The 16,335-nt window shown below is 40.2% G+C and overlaps 2 protein-coding genes across 6 annotated transcripts in view; one reads left to right on the top strand and one right to left on the bottom strand.

Moving 5' to 3' along the window:
- Positions 1 to 309: 309 nt before the first annotated feature.
- Positions 310 to 3,834, bottom strand: Tmem69 (transmembrane protein 69). Of its 2 annotated transcripts, none has more exons than XM_051188571.1 (3): positions 3,758 to 3,834; positions 1,933 to 2,068; positions 310 to 1,088 (listed from the first exon to the last, which is right to left on the bottom strand). In XM_051188571.1, exons 2-3 carry the CDS (start codon positions 1,972 to 1,974, stop codon positions 375 to 377), a joined length of 756 nt encoding a protein of 251 aa, XP_051044528.1. In that variant the 5' UTR covers positions 1,975 to 2,068; positions 3,758 to 3,834; the 3' UTR covers positions 310 to 374. The 2 variants fall into 2 exon arrangements, with proteins under 2 accessions (XP_051044528.1, XP_051044527.1); XM_051188570.1 differs by lacking the exon at positions 3,758 to 3,834 and adding an exon at positions 2,840 to 2,945.
- A 174-nt stretch (positions 3,835 to 4,008) lies between these two features.
- Positions 4,009 to 16,335, top strand: part of Gpbp1l1 (GC-rich promoter binding protein 1 like 1) — a 37,519-nt gene continuing 25,192 nt past the window's right edge. The window contains exon 1 of one of the 4 annotated variants that reach the window (XM_051188549.1): positions 4,009 to 4,125. The gene's annotated coding sequence lies outside the window, so the exon portion shown is untranslated. Of the gene's footprint in view, positions 4,219 to 4,584; positions 4,753 to 16,335 lie in introns of those variants that run through there. The other 3 variants (XM_051188547.1, XM_051188550.1, XM_051188546.1) reach the window with 3 other exon arrangements.

Raw genomic sequence — 16,335 nt, forward strand, 5'->3', positions numbered from 1 at the left:
AAAAAAAATTAAAATGTAGGTTTACAATATTTAGAGCCAAGTAGCAAATATCAGTAGACTTCCCAGTCCCACCAGCCAAAATAACCACACAGAGACCATATTAGTTATTGATACTTAGCCAATAGCTTAATCTTGTTTCTGGTAGCTGTTAAATTAGCCACTTCTATTAATCTATGTGCTGCCTGGAGGCTCATTTACCTCATGTACTTACTTCCCATCATGCTCACTGGTGGTATCTCCTCTGACTCTACCCTTCTCCACAGCATTCTCTCTGCAATGAAAATCCTGTCTTGCCATCGGCTAATGAGCTTTTTATTAATGAGAACAACAGATCTTCACAGTATACAGAAGGATTATTCCATAGCAAAGTAGTTTTATATTTCTACTTCACTAAGTCTCTTAGGTCCTTTTTCTGGATAAATATTTTTAAGTATTAAAGTGACTACAAATGAGAAAAAAGCCACTAAAGTACTTACTAGCCTCAAGGCTTTGAACCAGTTGGGATAATGTGGCAGAAGGAAAGTTTCATTATGTAATGCTATCCCTAAACCTATTATTACTATGACTATGGCTTCACTGAGTCTTTCAGAAAAGAGGATGGCTATCCATGAAAATAGAACAGGACTCATACTACTAGCTAAATTCATGTAGTCTGGTTTGGCCGGACTACTTTCTAGCAAAGCATAACCCCATCTGACCCCTCCCAAGAAAGCTAGGAAACCAGCTCCATAAGCCATCTGAGTAAAAGCTAGTATGGGGAAATAAGACTTTGTTATGACCATAGTGACTGGTGGAGCAATAAAGGGGATTAACCCCACCAGACTTATATATAATGCTGGCTTTGGGCTATCAGGTAGGTAAGTGATGGTGCTTGGTGTCTTGGAGAGAAGGAATGCTTCCTTCTGATGTCTTTTAAAGTTGCATGGTGATGCATGATAGCATTGTATCTTCTTCATACACACTTGAAATGATGTAGAAAGCCAAGTCCTTGGAGACAAAGGGGAAAGATTCTGCTGAAGAGATGTCTTGGAAGAAAGTATATCTATTCTGCTGGCTCTGAGTCTCACTGTAGAAGGGTACTTTAGCATCTATAAAGGAAATAGAACCAGGAAAGAGAGTTTAAAAATAACATGTGGCACACAGACATATATGCAGGCAAAACCCCATATATATAAAATTTTGAGATTGGAGAGATAGCTCAGCGGTTAAGGGCACCGACTGTTGCTCCAGAGGACCCAGGCTTGACCATTCCCCCACCTCCATGGTAGCTCACAACCAGCTGTAATTCTAGTTCCAAGGACACTGAACACCCTATTCTAGCCCCTACATGCACTGGTACACGGACATATATGTAGCAAAACACCCATACACCTAAAAATATTCCTTTCAAAATTAAAAAGGAACAGCTATTTAAGAATCTTGATAAGCCCTCAAAGACATGCTAAGAATGATCTCACTTGGCATTACTCCTTTTGTCTCCAGTTAGAATTTTTTCTTTCAGCTATCTACAAGGCCATTCTTTCATTTCTGACTTATAAAAGTCCTATCTTTATTTTCTAGTAGGATTTATTCTTAGGTGTGAGTGTGTGCCTTCACAGGAAGCATCAAGTCTTCTAGAGCTGGAGTAACACTAGTTGTGAGTCACCCAACATGGTTGCTGGGATCAAACTAAGGCCCCAGCAGTATGTTCAAGGCTGAGCTATCTCTCCTGGTCCTGTCAATTCTTGATATTCCCTATCCTCCTTCCCTAATGTATGATTCTCCAAAGCAGTTACTACTTGACATAGTAAATATTTTACTTATTCATAATTTATTCACTGTTGTTCTTCCTTACTAGCACACACATACACACACACACACACACACACACACACATACACACACACACAGAGCCCTAGCCAGACAGTTATGGACAAATAGTGCTCAACTAACCTTTGAAGAGGCTCCAGAAAATCTCTGGAAGAAGTGAAGCATACTGGTCTCTATTCAGAGTCTTGTTCCAGAAGATGCAGTTCTGATTAATATATTTTTACAACTAATTGATCCAGCTGAATTTGAAGCAAAGGTGCTATACAGAAAATAACATATCACTTAGTTGTCCTCATTTTATACATTAATTTTACAATAGTAATAAATCATGAAAATCTCTTGGATGGAACACGGTTTCTTTAAAAAAAAAAAAAAAAAAAAAGAGTTTTTCCCCCAAAGAATAACACATAAAATAAGATTTTTTTTTTCCTGATCATTTTTAGTTTTGGCTGTCCAAAAAGAGCACTGTGCAGAAACTGAACATATGAATTTTAGTAACCATCTCTAACACTTCCTTAGATGCTAGTTTTCTCATCTTTAAAATTAATGGTCATACCAATCTCTTCCCATTAAATATCTATCCTCTTTAGTTATTGTCTACTTTGGAGCTATGGAATTTTTATACTTCGAATAATGATAGCAGCCACAAATATAGCTTAGTTGTGAACCAGGCATGGTTAATTACATGTTTTTCATATATTATCTGTACACCTTTTGGAACTTTGTAACCACTGTAGCACATGGTTTTGAATTTGGAAGTATTTCAAGAAAGTGTTAGTCTGAACGGCAAGCACTTCGGAGAATAAGGACAGAAGTTCAACGCTCAATTCTCCCAGTATAGTGAAAACGATCAAATGTTTTCATGTCGCCGATACCACACTCAGAACCTTAAGCTGACATTTTAGATAGGAGAATTTAAATGCAAGGATTCGTGAGACGCCTAGGCTGACAGGACAGCTATTTACCAGCCCTTAGTGACACCCCAACCACCTCCTGCCCAAAGTACACCCTTTATATCCCTTATTCATACTTGCCACTATCGCGCAGCGGAAAAGTCGAACAACAAATTCACCAAGAAACACAGAAACCGCACTTCCGGCGACTGGAATCACACAGCCTCCACACTTCCTGAGACTAGAAAAATGAGTCCGGGTGGAAACTTAAAAGCTCCGACTTTCCTTCTTCCGTTTTTGTGCGCTTTCCTCCCTCAGTTATATTATTTCTAATGTGCGATCGTGCACTTGAGGTGCAGATCCCCTACAGTATAAGTACTGGGAGCTGACCCTTGAGCAAACTCTGTAGCCCCGGAGGCTAGTCTAAATTTAATTCTATTGATGTCGACTTCAAGGTACCTTACTAGTCTCCAGGATTTGTAACCAGCAGAATATATTTAGCAGTTCAGGAATGTAGAGTACAATTTCTGAAACATTCTTATGAATGATAGTGGAAGAATTTAGAAGGAGACTTGGAGTTTTCCTGTGTTATTTGGACGAATTAGTATCTACGGAGCTTTATTTTTTCTTTTTAAAGACAAGATATCATTTAGTGTGTTACTCTAATGGGCTGGAACGCTTAACTTTGCAAAAAAACAACGGGGTTGAGTCGACTGGACCTATCTTCCCTTTTTTCGACTCCTATTACTCGGCAGGGGTGAAGGGAACGATTCTGTTTTTACTTCCATTCTCTTTACTAGTACCTAGAAATTACATTGAGAAATACAGAGGCCTAGGAGCAAAATTCACAATGAATTAAGTTGTGGCGGCGTTAAAGACCTTGAGCTTGGAGGTCATCCAGGAAGTCCTTTTTTTTTTTTTTTTTTTTTTTTTAAACTTATTCACTGTAAGTGCCTCCCATCAGCTATTAGTCGGCCAAAGGTACAGGCACCAAGCAATTTGAGCATTCTTGGGTCTTTGTGCAAAAAGCTGAAAACAAAAAGGAGCTCACTTACATAGGGGCCCACTGTGGCCAGTTCCTCCACTCTTCTAGGTAGGACAACTTGCAGATGCGTTCCCGTGTAGTATTGAGAGTCTCGGGCAGCTATCAAGGGTTTCGCATTTATTCCCTTGTGCCGCCTCTTCCTGTCATGCAATACCCCAATGGAATGCTAAGAGACCCAGAAGTCTATTAGCAAAGACCAGGCTGGACCAGAATTCCAACCTGCGCCTGGGTGGCTCCAGTACGCCTGCAATGTCCAAGAACTACAACTCCCGGCAGGTAGCGCGCCCCACACCGCTGCGCATGCCTCTAGTGCTGAGGTCTATGGTTCGCCGAGGGCTGGAGTCTCAACGACGCGTGCACGTGGAGGAGGAGCGAGAGGTGTGCAGGGGCCGGAAAACACGCTGTCCCATAACTGGTTTGCTAATTCCGGTAGTTGGCGAAACATCTGGGTTACAAGTGAGGTGTGAGAAGGTGAAGAAAGAATGGGCGGGGAAGAACTGGTGCAAATATACCCACCCACATTTGCATTCACGTGCTCCCAGGCCGGAGTCCCGGCAGGGAGCTTTAAGGGGAAGTGCTGAATTCGGCCTGCGAGCGGCGCGAGGAAAGGCGAAAGGCTTTGCCGAAGGGAGAGCCGGCCAGTCTAAAGTCGCACTGAAGGGCGCCGGGGGCGGGGCGGGAAGTAACCGCTAATGGAGCGGCCCAACGTTTGCAGAGCGAGCCGCGGGCGCCCGTGCAGGGTCACCGAGGCATGGTCATGCGCATGCGCGTGCGCCTTTGCTAGTGGGCGTGTGGGAGGCGGGTCGGAGCGGCAGAGGGAGGGCCCCGCTGGTTGTCGCTCCTCCTCCGCCCGCTCTGCCCCCTCCTGTGCCTTGTGGGCCGGGCAGCCATTTTGGGAAGAGCTTTGTTATGGTTGTGGGCTAGTCACCTCTGCTGGTCGGAGAAGCTGGGGACGCGTACTTTGACGCGGCGACTCGCCCTTGACCGTATCCCCGCGGCTGCCGGGTGAGTGCGAGTTGGGGACATCGAGCAGAAGTGGACCTCGAGTCGTCCCGGCACGGGCTCTACCGGCTGCCTGACTTAGCGTCTATGAAAACTAGTTGGAAGAAGGTCTTGCACAGGTGGTTGGGTGTAGGTCCGCCTGGGGCGGATGAGAGGAGCTGCGAGCCGTCTAGGTGGAACGTCCCCCTCCCCCACGGGAGGAGCCTTGCACACTAGCGTCGCCGCGGCGGTTCCAGAGCGCTCCGACTTCAACTTCGGTTCTGGGTCGGAAACGCTCACCTGCGGCTGCCGCTGCGGCTGCGGCTCCGGCTCCTTAGTGGTGGTTGAGTGGCTTCGTTTACTCGGTTTTTTTTTTTTTTTCTTTCCTTAAAATAAGAGGGGAAGGCTTCTGTTTTCCAGTCAAAGAGAAACAACGATACGAGACAAAAAAGTCGTGTAAGTCAAATGTGTATCTGGGGGAAAGGGAACTTTCACGCCCGGAGTCCGGGTTCTCCGGGGTGGTGAGACCTTTTCCCTCAGATTTTCTTACCAGTTATCTACCACACTCCGTCCCATTGGGAAGGAGGATTTGTCTTGAAGTGGCCTAACTAGTGATTTTTATTCCATGCTAAATCTCCCCAACCCATAAAATTAAAAAAAAAATAGTAATTTAAAATGGCTGTAGCCTGGGGAAGTACCCTCTTTAAATGTTTAAATACGGAAACATTTCGGTCGTTTTTCCTTACGGGACATTAGCTGGCCCTTTTTGCAATTGGTCTCTTTGGAGAGGTAAAAACAAAGGTGAGTGAGGCTCAGGAAGTTTACTTCAGAAGTTTACATAAGAATGGGTGCGGTTTTTTGTTTTTGTTTCTTGGTAGTGGCGAAAAGTACTGAAATTCTGCTGGGGTACCAGTTTTTCTGCCGCTTCTGTGACCTGAGGTTGGCTTGTATATTGTATTGAATAGTTTGATATTTCTTGCTTACTCGGAAGACCTGAAGTTAGTGGCTGTTATGTTTTTTGTTTAGTAATCATCATCTTTCCTTTGTAAATCTCATTAGAAAATGAGAGTTACACCTCGGGAGACGGAAATTTGTAGTTTATGGAAATGTCATTTTTTTTAAGGTCGTTTCATTTAAGATTCCACGAAGTTTAGGTATTTATAAAATAACAATTTTGTGAGTGAAAACATCAGAAGTGAAATGCCAGGTGGTTGTGCCTTTAAAGGGGGGGATGGGGATCTTTCTGTTTGTTGCTCAAAACAAGCGAACAGAAACCCACACCGCAAGAAGTAAACAGAAACAACAGGAAATTTTAGTTTTTGGAAAAGTGATTGAGTTGAAGTTATCTATTCAAAAATTAAAATAGGATGCCAATTGTGAATGGAGCTTTAAAATCCATTCACAAGATAAACTGATCTTTCAGAGAGTTGGTTTCAATTGCTTTCATGCATTCTTTTATAAACAGGAAGGTTTTTGTCTGTTCTAGGAACTTTATTTTATTTGTATGGGTATTGTGCCTGCATATATGTCTTGAGTACAGTGAACATCCCCTAGAATTGGAGTCAGACATTTGTGAGCTGCCATGTGGGTGCTAAGAATCAAACCTGAGTGCTCTGCAGGAGCAGCCAGTGCTCTTAACTTTGTCTCTTCAGCCCCAGGGTTCTTTATTTTATTGGTCTTCGAAGAAAATCATGTAAAGTTCTTTTCATGAATTACAATTGCTTTCGGTTTTGACCTTATTACTTATAGTATTTTGGAGAGGCCTTACTATAAATTCACTTTTACTTTTTTTCTGAGGGTTCTCAAAATGGTTTGCATTTGTTCATCCAAACATTCTTTCAGTTTATTATGGACAATGTTTTCAGGGTTCTTGAAATTGGGGAGAGGTTTGGGAAGCCTTTATTTTGAATTTAACATTTTTTAAAGATTTGATTATTTATTATGTGTACAGTGTTCTGCCTGCATGCCAGAAGAGGGTACCAGATCTCATTATAGATGTTTGTAAGCCACCTTGTGGTTGCAGGGAATTGAACTCAGAACCTCTGGACAAGCAGCCAGTTCTTGTAACCTCTGAGCCATCTCTACAGCACTTAATTTAACATTTCTTATCTTTGTTTGTTTAAATCTTAGTTGAAGTGAAGGGTATATTCAACCACTATCAATAATTTGCACATGATAAGAAATCTTGGAATGTATTGTGTGTGTATACATGTATACATACATACTTTTTTTTCTTTAGTCTTGCTTTGTAGGTTGGTGGTACTCAGCTTTCCTACTGTTCCAGTAATTACTAATTACTGAATAGTACAATACTTCCTAATAAAGTTCCTTATGTTGTGTTGATCCCCAACCCAAGATTTTTTTTTTTGTTGTTGTTTTTCGAGATAGGGTTTCTCTGTGGCTTTGGAGACTGTCCTGTAACTAGCTCTTATAGACCAGGCTGGTCTGGAACTCAGAGATCTGCTTGCCTCTGCCTCCCGAGTACCATAAAATTATTTACTTGCTGCTGTTATGAATCATAATGCAAATATGCTGAAATTAAAGGTATGCACCACCATACCTAGCTACTCTTTATTTCTAAATTGGAGAAATTGAATCCATGCTACAAGCATACTATCTCTGTGCTATATACCACCGACCTATAATTTATTTGTTTTTATTAGTTTATTATGTAATGTGCATAAGTGTCTTGCCTGTATGTATGTATGTATATGCATCACATGTATGTCTGGTGCCTTCGGAGGTCTGAGGAGGGCCTTGGATTGCCTAGGACTGGAGTTACATTTGGTTATGAGCTATCATGTGGATTCTTGGAATTGAACCCAGGTTCTCTGTAAGTGCTTTTAACCACTGAGTCAAATCTCTAAGCACTATAATTTATTTATCATTTTTCAAGACTGGTTTCTCTCTGGAACTTGCTCTTTTAGACCACTGACCTCAAACTCAAGAGATCCACCTGCCTCTGCCTTCCAAGTACTGGTAATTAAAGTCAAGTGCCACTGCCCAGCCCTGTATATTTTTAAATCCTCATTTAATGATAAAACTCAGTTCTAAATTTTCTTTCAGAAGATAGCATATCTTAATTTTATGGTTTAAGACCAGGGAGAGGCTGTTGCCCAAAATTTCGTTTCTTTGAGACAGAGTCTCACTGTATAGCTCTGGCTACCCTGAAACTCTGTAGACCAGGCTGCCTCCATCTCCCAAGTTCTGGGATCAAAGGTGTGTACCACCATGCCCAGCTCAAAGTGCTTTCTATTTATTAACTTAATTACTTTGTGATGGTATATGGGTTTGTCTTTTACTTTCCTGGTATTGAAAATTGATTGAATTGAGTGCCTCATGGGAGTTAAGCAAGCACTTATACTTAACTGTAACCCTAATGTTATTGAGACTAGGTCTCACTAAGTTGTCATTGCAGGCCTTGGACTGTGAACCACCTGCTTTGCCTCCTCCCAAGTAGCTATGATTACAAGTGTACAACATGCCTTGCTAAGCTGATAATTTATTCCTTATTTTGTAGTTGAGAAAAATGAGGACAAGACCTATTTGGTTAAATAAACAATTGAAGCCACAAAAGCCTATGTGGACTGTCTTTGGGTGACTTGCTGCCTTTAACTGGGGTGTGCATATGTGTTTGTTAAGATCTTGTTGGTTGCTTGTGGGTTTTTGTTGTGTTTTGTTTTGATACCTAGTCTCACTCTGTTAGCTCTGGTTGGCCTACAATTTGCTGTGCAGGCATAGTTGGCATCAAATTCAATAGAGATCTGCCTGCTTCTGCCTCTCTAGTACATCTGACCTTAGTTTTTTTTTTTTTTTTTTTTTTTTTTTTTTTTTTTTGTTTAGTTTTTGAAATAATGGAGGTTGAACTGCTTGCCTTTAAATATGAAAATTAAGCTGTTGTAGATAGCAGTAAGGGGCAAGAGCCATCCTAAAAGAAAAATAAAATGGTTCACAGAAGAGGCAAATTTAGGGTGGACAAGATAGCTGGGTTGGGTAGTGAAGGAATGGATTTTCATTTATTGATACAATTTAAGGTCAGTGTTGTGATATGTATATTCTCCTTTTGTTTAGGTATTGTGTTTATATAGCTCATTTTAAAATGTAATGTATAATTTAGTACAGATTTTAGATAATTACCTATAATAGTAAAAACTTAGGTGAGTTAGGTTTTCTAGATATATAGAGATGTATTTGAGATAGATAGAAATTCTTCAAACCTTTCAAAGACCTACAGAATATGGCATTTAAAATGGTTTAGGGTTTTTCTTGACAGTGAGACATAAATGCTTTCTGACCACCTGAGTCAGAAAGGAAGATAAAGATGAACATTAAAGAAACTTGTTATGGAGTTTACTTCTAATATGGCAAGACTAGACATTTGGACAAGATACTGATCTTGTCTGGACTGTTTGACTTTATTCTGTATAAACTGAACATGCAGGAGCCGCAGAAAAGCGACTGCTAATTCAAGATGGACATTACTACAGAGTTCTTACTTCATGGAAGAGTCTGCCAGACAGTCTACAGGACACAGAGAGAAGTGACTGACAAACTGCCAATACAAAAAGACAGTTTAAAGTTTCCTACTTTGCTGAAGAGTCTACTAGACACACTATGGCCTATGGACTAAAGATGGAAGATTACAAAAAAACTTCAGGTGACTGGCAAAGGCAAGATATCTCTGTCATTTGTAGAGTTTATACTATCCTTCTGTGGTCTTTGAAGGAGTTGAAGACAGATAGTTATGGTTATAGTTCTCCTTAGTTAAGCTTAAAGATAAGTTACATATAGGACTTTAGACTCACAAATATAGGATAGATGATAGAATAGTTTCTTCAAATCTTACTAAATGTTAATGAACTAAATATTGTTAACTGTGATTCTTATTGGATAACTGTTGTGTTATATATTTTGCTATGTTAAGGTTAAAACTCTTCTTTTTATTTAGACAGAAAAGAGATGATGGGAGATGTCATTATGTATATATGTTTCTCATACTGGTTAATGAATAAAGCACTGTTGGCCAATAGGAAAGGAAGATAGGAGAGACTAGGAGACAAGGAGGAAAGAGGAAGTAGTAAGTAAAGAGTCAAGATGGAGGAGAGTCTGGGGAGACGAAACACTGGCCCCTTTTCCCGGTAAGAAGACCATGTGGAAATCCATAGAAATGGGTTAATACTTAAGACAGAGCTAGCCGATAAGAAACTAGTACCTGGTCAACAGAATTATATCAAATACAGAGTCTCTGTGTATTAATTGGGGCTGGCGTGGCGGCGGGACCATACCAGGCGGCGGGCGGAAAAACCATACTCATTACAGGGTAGCTGCTAAGCCTGAGAGGACCTGAGCTTCATCCCTGTGATCTTAAGAGTGTGGTTGTTAATAGAACCAACTCCAGTAAATTGTCCTTGCCTCACAAGCATGAGGACTTGGATTTGTAACAGAGCTCATGTGGAAGCATTTCTAGTCTTTTGTCCAGTATTCGTACTGGAAAACAGAGACAGGAGAATACCAGAAAGCATGTGCACCTAATAGCCTGGCATTTGCAGCAAATGAGACCATCTCCAACAATTAGATGACATGACTGACATTGGGGATTGTCCTAGTAACATCTAGTGCAGTGGCACATGTTCCACCTTCATTCACAGGAACGCACACACCACGTACACAGATTTACTTACTTATTTTTTTAGGGAAAGGGCACATGTGGGTTTGTGTCTTTTCACACAAATGGGAGGGAGGCTCTTGGTACACAGATAACAATTCCTTTATAAGTCATTGTAATTGGTACTATTTGGAATTTAGCATATAGTTGTTTGTGCTGGAGATCTAACATTCCACGTTACTTCTACATCAGACCCAGTGCTATGTCTGCCTCAAACAAAACTACCCACAGCCAAAAAAAAAGGTTCTATAAGAGAAGCTGAACTTCTTTAACTTTAATTGTAAGTTCTATTACCTAATGTAATATAAGTTGAGTTTTATGAGTGATTTCAGATACACCAAAAGCTATAAAAGGGGAACTATTACTTTATTTGCTTTTACTAGAACAGTCAGTCAGCCTTTACTGATTTACTTGGCAAACTAATTTTTCAGCGAAACAGACATCAGAGTCAGTACTGTTGGTGCCAGTTTCAGTGGCACCAACTGGTGGCTGGGGGGGTATCAGGTAGACCATAAAGCATCATTCCCACAACCAAAGAGTTTCACAGTTTGCCAGCTGAAGTATAAAAACACAGGACAACACCACAGCTACATTTTTCCTTTTTTCTGTTTTGGGGGAGATGGGATGATGGAGCATAGAGGTGGTTCTGGGGATTAGGCCAGGGGCTTTATACATGACACATAATCAGTGGGCTATGCAACAGCAGCCCAGTAGTCTTTTTGTTTGTTTTTTTGAGACAGTTTCTCTCTGTAGCTCTGTAGACCAGCCTGGCCTTAAATTTACAGAGATCCATCTGCCTCCCAAGTGCTGGGATTAAAGGCATGTGCCACTCATTGGACTCTTTAAACAAATTTCATATTTATTTATTTGTTTGTTTATTTATTTATTTGTATATGTGCAATTGTATGGGTATATGCATGCCTTGGCACATACGTTGAGGCCAGAGAACAACTTTTTTGTATCTTTGAGACAAGATTTCTCTGTGTAGTTTTGTAGACCAGGCTGGCCTTGAACTTACAGAGATCTGCCTGCCCTTGCCTCCTCAGTACTGGGATTAAAGGCATGAACCACCCAGCAGAGTCAGTTCTAATATGTGGGCCCAAGAATGGAACTCAGATTGTTGTGCTTGCCAGCAGATGCCTTTATCCACTGAGCCATCTTCCTGGCTCTTCACCTGAGTCTTAAAGCACCTAAAAAGTCTATGATGGAGTGGAGAAGTTAAGAGCACTTACTACCCTTGAAAAGGATCCAGTTTCAGTTCCTAGAACCCATGTAGTAGCTCACAATCTTTTCCAGTCTAGGATCATTGTGCATGATAGACAAGTACTCTGAACTGAGCCATGTCTCTTCTTGAGAAGAGATTTTTGTTTGTTAGTATTTCAAGGCAGGGTTTCTCTTGTGTAGTTCTGGCTATCCTAATGCCTCTGCCTCCCGAGTGCTGGGATTAAGCCCAGTGAGATTTATTTTAATAGTTTATTTTGTATGTGTCACAGTGCTAGTGTGAAGATCAGAGGACTTTTCAAGAGTTTGTTACTTGAGAACAGATTTTTAGAAATAATTCTTAGAAAAATTCAAATGAGGTAAAAATGTCTTATATAAATATACCCTTTCAAGGTCAGTGCTGTGTGAAATTATTGATAAGTTATCTCTTTTTGTTTAATTGTTTGAGTTGAGACAGGTTCTCATTTTGTAATCTAGGCTGACCAGGGACTCTTTAATCCTTTTACCTCAGCCACTTTAGTGCTATAACTACAGACATGAATCACAAAGTTTTGAGTGTGTGTGGTGGGCTGGGGGAGGTGGGGAAGGTGACTTTACTAAATAACTTGGTTGTTTGTGTTTAGTGACTTGGAGCAGGTGTTGAAAAAAAAAAAAAAACCAGCAACAGAAAAATGTGGGGTTTTTGTTTGTTTGTATTTTGTTTTTTCTGGTTTTAAAATCTTGAAGTTTTGCTGGGCATTGGTGGCATATGCCTTTAATCCCAGCACTAGGGAGACAGAGGCAGGCAGATCTCTGAGTTCGAAGCCAGTCTGGTCTACAGAGCTAGTTCCAGGATAGGTTCCAAAGCAATACAGAGAAACACTGTCCTGAAAAACAGCAACAACAAAATATCTTAGAGTTTTAGGCTGGGCAGTGGTGCACCCACCTTTAAATCCCAGCACTCAGGAGGCAGAGGAAGGTGGATCTTTGTGAGTTAGGCACCAGCTTGATCTACAGAAGAAGGTCCAGAACAGGCAGGGCTACCCAGAGAAATCTTGTCTCAAAAAACAAAACAACAAATTGGGGTTTTAATATTTAAATGTTGGGGATTTATCCTAGTGTTATATTATTCCTGATCTGGGTTATTTTCTAGCATTGTAAAAAGAAAAGTAAATAACCTTATAATTTCATAAACAGCATGGTAGGTAACTCAATACCTATAATCCTATCTCTTGGGATGAGGAGGCAGGATAGAGTTGACATCTTCCTCTGACATGTATTTAGTGAGTTAGTTGGAGGCCAGCCTGGACTAAAAACTAGGGTTGTGGTTCAGCTGTGAAGAGCACTTGTTGCTTTTTCACAGGGCCCAGGTTTGGTTCAGCATTCACATTGTGGCTTCCAGCTGTCCGTTAACTCTAGTTCTAAGGATCTGATGCCCATTTCTGACCTCCATAGCTACCACATACCCACATCATACATATGCACACAAACGCACATAAAATAAAATTAAAAAAGCAGTTTCCACCAAGAAAATGTTTCAAGATCTTACATAAATATAGCCCCTTTAATTATCTGAATCTTAAAAGCTAGAAGTAATGATCAGATTGGTAATAAATATGCTTCTTTGTTTTGTATTCTGGGCTCTGCTAGAGTTTATTTTATCTTGGTTTTATTTAAATATGTCATTCTTATTTGGAACTGTTTGCTTTTTAGTGGATTTAATTTTTGAAAGGTTTGATAATTTTATTAGGTTTGATTGCATTCAATGTTTTCTGAATGAACTACTTGAGAAAGGTTACAAATATTACTATTTTCTGAGAATTTCAGAAAGATTTTGGAGCAGACATGCAGGAGGTATATAAGATAAGAGTTTATCACTTAGTTTTGTTTTCTATGTTTTGATGTTTTTGCCTACCTGTATATTTATGTGAGGGTATCAGCTCCCTAGGAACTGGAGTTACAGTTTTGAGCTGCCAGGTGGATGCTGGGAATTGAACCTGGGTCCTCTAGAATAGCAGCCACTGCTATTGCTCTTAACAACTGAGCCACCTCTCCAGCCCCCACTATTTGATTTTTAAAAAATTCTTTTTTATATTGTGTGGTGGTCAGAGGACAACTTTCAGAAGACTTTTCTTTTTTCACTTTATGTGTTCTGGGGATCACATTCAGGCAATCAGGTTGTGAGCCATCTCACTTAACCAATAGTGTTTGTTTTGTCTCTGCAATTTTAGCCCCTTTTATATTGGTTTTTCATGAATCTTGCTGGGAGAAAGTGCTTAAGAGGGTGCATACATGAATATGTATACCCAGGCTGTGCCAGTGAGCTACAAAGAAGTAAAGACAATTTAGAATTCATTCCTTTGGCAGTTGGTTGGATTGCTAGCAGGCAGTTTTCTAAAACCAGCCTTTCCTGTGTTGTGACCATGGTATTGGTTTCATCTGCTTAGCCTCTGTTGTTTTGTATGTTTGTCAAGTCAATCTCTTAATTCTCTGAACTCCGGTGGTGTTTTAATGAATTCCTTTTCTGGTTAAGTTACCTAAATAAGGCTTCATTTTGTTTTCAGCTAAGGAGCTTGATTTGCACAATTTGCTTTCTCTAGTATATTTTATTACTTCTATTTATGGTAGTCTCAATACAACATGAAGTTGAAAGCTTTTGTGTATGTTTTTTTTGTTTGTTTGTTTGTTGTTTTTTTGAGACAGGGTCTCTGTAGCCTTGGCTGTTTTGGAGCTTCCAGAGATCTGCCTCCTGAGTACTAGGATTAAAGACATGCACTACTATCCCTGGCAGGTTTTTCTTTTTTTCTTTCTTCCTTTCTTTCTTTCTTTCTTTTCTTTTCTTTTTTTTTTTTTTTTTTTTTTTTTTTTTTTTTTGAGACAGGGTTTCTCTGTATAGCCAGGCTGGCCTAGAACTTAGCAAAGAGATCTGCCTGCCTCTGACTTCTGAGTGCTAGGACTAAAGGCTTGTGCCAGCACTGCCTGGCAGGTTATTTTCTTAAAAGCATGCAAAATAATGGGGTTTATTATGACATTTTCATAGGTTTATCATTGTATGTTGGTTATATTTGGCCTTATTAACCTCCTTTACTCCCTTCTACAAATATTCCCTTCCAAATAGTCTTCTTTTGAATTTATGCCTCTGATTTTAAGTGTTGATTCCTTGTATGAGTGAAAACATGCAATATTTGTCTTCCTTCAACTCTTTCTGGATTAGTTACTTTTTGGTGCTATGATAAAATACCACAATCATAAGCAACTTAGAGGCCAGGTGGTGTACACCTTTGATCCTAGCACTTGGGAGACAGAGGCAGGAGGATCTCTGTGAGTTTGAGGCCAGCGTGATCCAGGACAGCTGGGGCTGTTATACAGAGAAACCCCGTCTCAAAAACTTACACAAAGCAGCTTACAGAGGAAAGAATTATTGTGGGTTATGGTTCCAGAGGGAAAGAGTCCATAATGACCTGGAACACATAGCAAGTGTTTTCATCCACACACAGGAAGCAGAGAAAGCCAGCACTGGAAGCAAGGCAAGTCTATTAAGACTTCAAAGTTCACACCTCAACCCCCTTACCTCACTGTACCCTACCCCCAGTACATGCTTTTTCCAGCAAGGTTTTACTTCCTAAAGGTTCCATAATTTCTAAATAGCACTGCTAACTGGAACCAAACATTCAAATATATGAGTGTCTGGGGAACATTTCCATTCAAACCACTCACCCCTCCCCATGTAAAATGTTTATAGGTGGTTCGGCACTATTATTCCATTGCAAAGGAGGAAGAAGCAGTAGCAACATCCAGGAGTTTGAGGTGTTGTTAATACTACTAGTATACATGATGAATTCCAGGTCAGCCTTGGCTGTATAATGAGACTGCCTCAAAAAATCAAAACCAAGAAATACGTATCTTAAAGTAAATGATATACAACTTTGACTAAAGTTTTTCTCATTAAGGGTCATAGTGTAAAGAGAAGATAACTCATAATGGAGAGTATTTGCAACTCTGGGCATTTGAATCAGTATATATTTTAGCACCGTGTCAAATGCTAAGTGTATTTTACAATGGCTAGAGTCATAAAGCTTAGTGATAAAGCATTTACTTCGCATGTTAAAGGTCCTGGATTTATCACCATTGCCACATTTAAAAAGCAAAGCAAGCTAAGTGGTGGTGGGGGTACATGCCTCTAATCCCAGCACTTAGGAGGCAGAGGCAGACAGATCTCTGTGAGTTAGAGGCCAGGCTGGTCTACAAAGTGAGTTCCAGGACAGCCTGTTAACAGAGAGAGACCCTGACTCTGAAAACTTTAAAAAAAAAAAAAAAAAAAGCAAGGAGCTAGAAAAATGGCTCAGTGGTTAAGAGAGATCCCAAGTTCAATTGCCAACAACCATATGACATCTCACAACCATTTATAGTAGGCTCCTATGCTGTCTTACAGTATGTAGGTGTACATGCAAACAGCACTTAATACATAAAATATATAAATAAGTAAATGTTTTAACAAAAACAAAACTTAGAGGAGCTACAGAGACTGGTCACTGATTAAGAACTCATCTGCTTTAAGAATTTGAGCTTGGTTCCCTGGTGTACCCATGTCAGACAGCTCACAGCTGTCTGTGACTACAGTTCCAGGGAAGGCTATGGGGGAAAGTCAACACTATGGTGAAGCTGATAATTACTGTAAACTGGTAATGCCTCCTTGGAAAGCAATGTGGCATTGTTCTGTAAAGTTGGAAGTTACATATATT

The sequence above is a fragment of the Phodopus roborovskii genome, unplaced genomic scaffold (assembly GCF_943737965.1).
Source record: "Phodopus roborovskii unplaced genomic scaffold, PHOROB, whole genome shotgun sequence".
NCBI classification, from domain to species: Eukaryota; Metazoa; Chordata; class Mammalia; order Rodentia; family Cricetidae; genus Phodopus; species Phodopus roborovskii.